Source organism: Homarus americanus, unplaced genomic scaffold, assembly GCF_018991925.1.
Source record: "Homarus americanus isolate GMGI-L3 unplaced genomic scaffold, GMGI_Hamer_2.0 scaffold41051, whole genome shotgun sequence".
In the NCBI taxonomy this organism is placed as follows: Eukaryota; Metazoa; Arthropoda; class Malacostraca; order Decapoda; family Nephropidae; genus Homarus; species Homarus americanus.
The window spans coordinates 1-7,686 of NW_024720608.1; the positions used below are offsets into that span (position 1 = coordinate 1).

General features: G+C 42.4%; 1 protein-coding gene across 1 annotated transcript; it reads right to left on the reverse strand.

The window, feature by feature from the left end:
* Positions 1 to 4,062: 4,062 nt before the first annotated feature.
* LOC121860676 (monocarboxylate transporter 13-like) lies at positions 4,063 to 7,417 on the reverse strand (the record flags this gene model as incomplete). The annotated part of the gene is given in 3 exon segments (XM_042357954.1): positions 4,063 to 5,284; positions 6,042 to 6,299; positions 7,183 to 7,417. Coding segments are annotated over 3 exon segments (1,698 nt in total), but the record flags the coding sequence as incomplete, so codon positions are not given.
* Positions 7,418 to 7,686: the final 269 nt, after the last annotated feature.

The window sequence follows — 7,686 nt, forward strand, 5'->3', positions numbered from 1 at the left end:
CCCCTCTTCTCTCCCTCAGGTACTCCCTGCTAATGTCCTGCACCCTGCTGCTGTCGTGGACCCAGCTGCTGTCACGAGCCCTAATCCGCTTCTGCTGACGCAGCCCCTGCTCCTGAACCAGGCCCACACACACCCCAGCAGGCGCATCTGACGACCCTGTACCTGTCGTGAGGGAAGCACAACATTCATCGCCTCCACACACCCTTTTTCTTCCTTCTCCCACAGATAGTGTGTATCTAGACAGTTGTATTCAGCGATCGGCTCATTCACGCCATCGCCGTTGTCTCACATGAGGCATGCACCGCCCATTCTGCCTCACATGTGCTAAGCAACTCTACAGACAACAAGTCTCCTACACTGCCTGGAGGGAAGGGGGAGTATTGTAGTGGACGTCACCACAACTGCCTACAACTGCGTAGCCGCAGCCACCAGCTGCTACTATCTTCCCTAGCAACCAAACTAGCGGCCCAAGCGGGGGCGTCACCAGATGCCACCGTATCCTAGCAACTGAGTCAAAAGACCGGCTACTTCTCGGGTTTTCCCTACATGACTCACGGCTGACTCACGGCTGCTGGGTATATAAGCTCTGTCTCTCCATTGAGATTCATTCTGCCTCTCTTCCTGAACAAGCAACACCTCCTCCACCGCTGCCTGGCGGTCCTCGCTCCCGCCAGCGAGCATGGCGACCCACCAGCTGTCCTTCTCTGAGCTTCCTCACCAACCAGCTCTTATTCTGCTCTCGGTTCCTGAACACGCAACACCTCCTCCCAGCAAGCTCCTCGCTGTCCAGTTTTCATTCAACCAGGAGGCCAGCAACAGGCAACATCTTCTCTAACGAAGCTCCTGTACATCTACCTCCTTCAACACGCTACTCACCGAACGTCTCTACTGAGCAGCCCCTCACCACACGGCACCTCCAGCACCAGACTGTCTACCATATAACTTATATTATACAAGAAAACCACCTTAGAGTTTCCATCCATCCTGAGTGCTAGACAACATTATATTACGAAACCCTACACCCTTCTTCCCTGCCATATGTAATTCTGTAAGTTTTGTTTATTTAGGATTTGTAGCAGCCATGCTCTCTTTCGAAAGGGAGAAATAGTGTTATATATATGTATGTTTATATGCTGCCTTTATTGAATATATATATATATTATATATTATGTTACTTCTTACCAAAGTCAGAAAGTGTTTAGGCTTGTGTAAACACGAAATGTGTTTGGCACGTAGTAACCATGAACAGAGAATAAACGCCCAGCCAGACTGACCATGTGCTTGTCATTCTCCCATTAAATAACGCAAGATACTACACTTACCTACTAAGGATGAAGCAATGTTACAGAACACACACACACACACACACACACACAAACACACAGTGTAACTTTATGTGACGCGTTGTCTGACTTGGGGAGGCTTTGAGCGAACCATACACTTGATATTACAATTTTTGTATCCTTCCTGTCCATGATTTACAACAATAACTGTAGGGCAAAAGTTACAATATTATACTGATAACACTGTCATGTATTGATACTATGACTAGTTCATATCATAACTTGTGTGTTCGTGCGTATGTTGCCCCGTGAGAGTTACCGTGGGCCTCCATGTGCCCAGGTGGGATGGTCAAAGTATTACACTATAAGTGTGTCAAATGAGGCGTGACTGATCCACATGAAATTTAAGGTTTTTGAAATATATTGTTAAATTAAACACGATTTTTCATATAGTTAGGCGAATGATGGGAAAATAAAAGATATAGATGGGGTGTGGTGGAAGCATCGTGGTCTGGCACACACACACAAGCTCTGTAAACGTTGTGTGGAGTCACTGGGTGGTTTGGAAATGTTTATTTCCATTCATACTTTCGTAACTACAGCCTATGGTAATATTTCTTTGTGTTCATATATAATGAAGATAATGCAGAGTATAAAATGCCATATACAATATTTATACATAATATCATCTATACAGCAGTACTATGACTGTGTGTGTTCGTGCGTGTGTTGCCTCGTGATAGTTAGAGTGGGCCCCCGTCCAGAAAGGACACTGTACTAACCTCGAGCACCGACCCAGGTGGGCTAGAGATTATGGTTTCCGAGTGTACGCAAAACTCATATTCTCTTTTAGCCAGTCCCTGGTTCAGCCACAAATCTACCATCCATCCAGCATGAACAAATCACAGTGGCATGAAAGTGTGATGTTATAGATGAAACTGTTCTGACAGACTGAAAACTGAGTTCGTGCCCCAGCAAGAGGGCACTCGGTTTTTAAACCCAGATTCTCATTGGATTTGGTTTAATGTAGACGTACGTCTTGTCGGCCGGTTTTCTTCAGTATATATATATATATATATATATATATATATATATATATATATATATATATATATATATATATATATATATATATATATATATATATATACTGTATATATATACTGTATATATACACATACATATATATATACTGTATATATACACATACATACATATACATATATATATATATATATATATATATATTTCATTTAGTCCATGTAGCATGCTGACTTTCAACATATAATCAACGACCTCACCAGCCAGGACTCGAACCCTCGACCTATTGCGTGTGACCAGGGAACGCTATATGGACTAAATGAAAAAAAAAAAAAATTATATATATATATATATATATATATATATATATATATATATATATATATATATATATATATATATATATATATATATATATACACACAATATCACACTACACTAATTACATTAGACAGGTTTTTATTGAGGTGGTTCCACTTTTGGGGGTGGGTAACCAACCAACTTCAAATTCCATCTTCGGAGCACTTGAAGGATGCATGCTCATCTCCAGTCAGCAGCACACACCGTGGCGTTTATATACAGAAGTTATCAGCTGATACAGTTTTGGGACTTTAGACTGATCACAGAAAAGGGATCAGCATTTTCCCTGTCAGGAGATTGTGGAGATTTCAAGTATGACAGTCGTGTATACCTCAGGAATAGGGGTGCGGTGGCAGATTGGATAAAGCATTCTCCACAAGTTCAAAGTGTCGTTGATTCGTACTTGGCGAACCCCCAGTTTACCACTTTACTGTTGGGGAAAAGGAGGCGATCGAGTGCAGTGCCAGCTACACTACCTCCTTGTGTAGATTCTTTTTATCCATAATTCATCTTGCAAATATTGAGATTCCTCACTTCATTTTGTAACTGTAATAAGCACTCGACTTCAACTTGACAAATAGCGTAAACAGTGCAGACACAGATGGCCTCAAGTTATATACAATATTCAATGAGTTACAGGGTACTTTATTTGGGCTGTTCTAGTGTAATTTACAGTTGTTTTGATTAATACACTAATTTGATCGAGTCTAGAGCATTATCTATTGTCTCTGAGATAACGACAATGTTAGAGGTTAGCTTTATCACTCCACTATACGGAGAGTTATTGTTACCACCGCATTTATGACCAGATATGTTTTGTTGTTTGTCGTTTTCTGGAAAAGATTGTTGTCGTAGTTGTTGTGTGAGCCACTAGTGGGAGCTGCCACCACTTAATATTAATGTGTAAGAATAGTTTAATAAGGCGGTGAGAAAAGGGCGTCACTAAAGCTATATATATTGCAGGAAAAAAGGACCTGGACTTCAAAACAAATACCTGAAAACAATAACAAATGAAATACAGTAATGTATACACATTTAACACTGGCCTGAAAATAGGTTGGAAACAATTTCTTGCGAATTCATGAAAATATTTGGTTTAATTTCCTCATGGTTAGTCAAAACTGTTTATCCTTTCTCTAAATGTTATTTAATCTTTTGTTACAAAAATAAAACTGTGAAGTACTCCAATTTTGCAATAAAATCTTTCATAACTGCCAACATTTAAAAAACAAAACTGACGATATCAGTGATCTGCACATACACACAAATACTTTGTCATTAATTATCATTCGTCAATAATCTGTCACAACTGTCAATTACAATCAGTCATCAGGATGTAGCTTAGCAATGTTAATAACCAACGATAAAAACAAGTGAAGTAACACAAGCGTTTATTCAAATGGTGTCGTAAGGTTGTGGAGGTGGTGATTTTAGTGGAGATTTGGCTGTGCGGGAAGTGCAGTGTGCTGCAAAGTTGAGGACGGCTGCAGCGGCCGGAGCTGTTGCACACAACATCAACACAGGAGCGTAAGACCCCGTCTGGTCCACAATAACGCCTGCTATAGGAGGCCCCAATAGGGCTCCCGCTCCTGTCACGAAGAGGAGGTAGCCAAGTACACGGCCAACACCCACGCCAGAGCTGAGCTGTGAGGGCATGAGGGCGTACAACACACTCTGCAGCCCACAAGCGACGCCCATACCCACCATGGATGCCACCAACTGCCCGGGGGTTGAGGAGATCGCCGCACAACCAATGGTAAAGGCTAATAAGATCTGTATCCCACTAAACAAAATAAGGGGCGGCAGCCCACGACCCATGAGCGCCCCGGCCAGTACGCGGCCCAACAGGTCGCCAGCACCACTACCGGCCAAGGCGCCTGAGAAAGCCACTCCTAGCCCCGACCACACTGTCCAGTCAAGGAAGACGGCGAACATCGTGGTGGTCGCCATGAAGCTTAGAAAACACGACGCCTCCAGCAGCCAGAATGTGGGAGAGCACAGTAGCCGTCGTGCCATGCCACTTTCATCTGCTCCACCTTGTTGATACTTGGGCGTGGTGTGTGTATTGCCGCGCCTCAAGGAAGATAACCAGCCTCGTAGTCGTGGGTTATGTTGTTTGTCGTGGTCATAGTGTGCCAGTGACCATACACTGCCAGCTCCCACCAGTGAGGGCATAGCCAGCGTCTCCTTCAATGGGTCATTCTTCAAACTGGTCTCAGATCTACTGATGTCGCTGCTGTGGAAACTCTCCTCACTAGTTTCAGTATGAGTATTATCATAGCCATCCTCAGGCTTACCTACGTCTTCCACAACAATCATCAGTCTTTGGTCTTCTCGGTAAAGTCCCTTTGCCAACGACGGTCGCCTCAACTTGTATATAGTAGCACCAAAGACGCTGAAATTAAACGACATGCCGGCACAGATGAGCATTGCCCCACGCCAGCCATATTCCTGCACGAGAGTCTCCATAAGAGGGCCCAGCACGAACACCCCAAAGCCGGAGCCGGACATAGCCACACCCACGGCCAAGGCGTGGCCACGCTGCCAGAACCTGGCCAGACCCACAATCCACCCAGAGAAGTTGAGGCTCGTCCCAACAGCTGTAAAACAAACCACTTGGTTATACATTTAATAATGACATCACATATCCTCACTATCAGTATTTAGATGATTACAAATTTAATTACTGTACTTTTATAATCTCTCCTTGTATGTATGAATCAAATTACCTTTGTAATTATTATTATTATTATTACTGTTATTATTACTATTACTGTTGTTACTATCATTATGATTACTATCATTATTATTATTATAAATATCACTAGTATTAGTGTATTTTTATCATTATTGAATGGGGCAATTAGAAAGTGGGTCAAAAACAAAAGGTCAGTTCAGAACGTTGACTTAGAAATCTGTATAAAAAAACATGTTGTAACAACGAAACTCGCATGCACATTCATTGAACATAATTACAATATAACACTTTTAACGCCGACGTCTACCACAGCAAGGGTTTACCGTGCACAAATTATTATTATTATTATTATTATTATCATCAAGCTAAGCTCTCTGTACACTTCAAGATGCCACCCGTTCTTAACCTACACCACCTGACCTTTACATATAGACTATGTTTGCAGTGTTGTTGGAAGGCAAGGGATGCGGCCTCCTGCCACAAGTGGCAACTAAACCCATGCAAGGACCAAGACAAGTTTTTAGCTCGCTACCCTGAGGTGTATAGAATGCTTAACAGCGACTATTTATTTGCAACAGTTAAATGACTTCACTCATGGTCGTCTGGCCTCGTTGAAATCAAGTATAGTTAAGATTAGAGAGAGTTGCCAGTTTACTGACCATTAATGAAGCCGTGTGTAACGAAGACAACATCCAGACTTGGGGCAAAGGCGGTCATGATGTTGCCAAGGCCAGCGAAGACGCCCCCAAGCATGACGGCGGTGCGGGGACCCCAGCGTGAGATGACCCACCCCCCCAGGGGCCCACAGAACATGTGCACCGCCGAGTTGGTAGAATATACCCACCCCGTCTTGGCTCGCGTCTCCCCGAAGCTCTGCAGCAGTTCCACGAAAAATACACTGAAGGAGTAGTACATCCCTGGTGGGGAAGGAGCACCATACTGTAGCTGACCAGTCCACACATCACCACACACATTTATTGTACTTGGAAGTTGTTTGCCAATAAATATGTACATATAGAGACTATCCTCAAACATTATTATAATTATCATTTTGAACTTCCGTGTCATCCTGTTCTCATGTTTAGAGATTAACCTTCTGCCCAGTTCTCATAACATGAAACTATTCAGCAGTATTGATTTTCAACTAAAAGCTACTCTTCTACTGCTTCCTGTAACATGAAAATCCTCAGCTACTGTCATCTTGTAAGTTTTATAAGTGTTTATTTCAATTAGCGTAGTGCATTATACTGGTGCCACTATAACATAGTATTACAGTACTTACTAAACAGAAGTATTCGCGCTTCGAGAACCTCAGGGATCACATGTTATGGATTTTTTTTCACTATTCTTACATTTTAAAAGTTCTGTGTTTTCGTTGAGCTTCAGTGTTGTTTGTAAGTTAATATTTAGTATAAAATTGGACAGTAAATGGTATTAACAGGTTGGCGAATAAACTAAATGAATTCACCAGCGACACTACCAAGCATGGCAGGTTTATTTTGGGTGGTGTACTGTACCGCGGTTCCTTCAGTACTAACACTGGACAATAAAGGGCATAACAAAGTGACCACCCGAACGGCTAGTAAGCTGATAAGTGGTGGAAATTATATAAAAAAAAATACTGACATGACTAAAATATTTCATTTACCCTCAACGATAAAGGACACTAAGATAATAAAGTGTTTTAATAGCATAAAAAAAACATATTGTTTAGTAACATTAATAAAGATGTTTGGTGAAGAGATATAACCGTACATTATTATGAGCACTGTATCGACGGAAAAAAGTCACTCAATTTACCGGAGGAGACGAAGAACTGGAAGAAGGCGGCTACCACCACCACCCACGCCCATCCACCGTCCACATCTGGGCTGCTGGAGGCGCGGGAGTCGCTCTTACACTCACACGTGGAGCCGTTACTTGAACATACACATCCCTCCAAACAGTCCGGCACGCCCCTCTCTGACGAGATGAATTTACATAAGAAAATAAGAAAGAACATAAGAAAATAGGGGTCTGCAATAGGCCGGTTGGCCTGTGCATGGCAGCTCCTGTCGAGTTACAACCACTCTCTATCGTCCATGAATCTATTTAGCCTCCTTTTAAAACTTTCCAGCGTCCCACCACTTACTACAAAATTGCTAAGCTTGTTCCACTCGTCTACCACGCTATTTGTGAACCAGTTTCTACCTATTTCCCTCCTAAATCTAAACTTAACCAACTTATATCCGTTGCTACGAGTCCTATCCTGCTCGGATATTATAAGAACTTTATCTATATCGCCTTTATTGATTCCTTTCACCA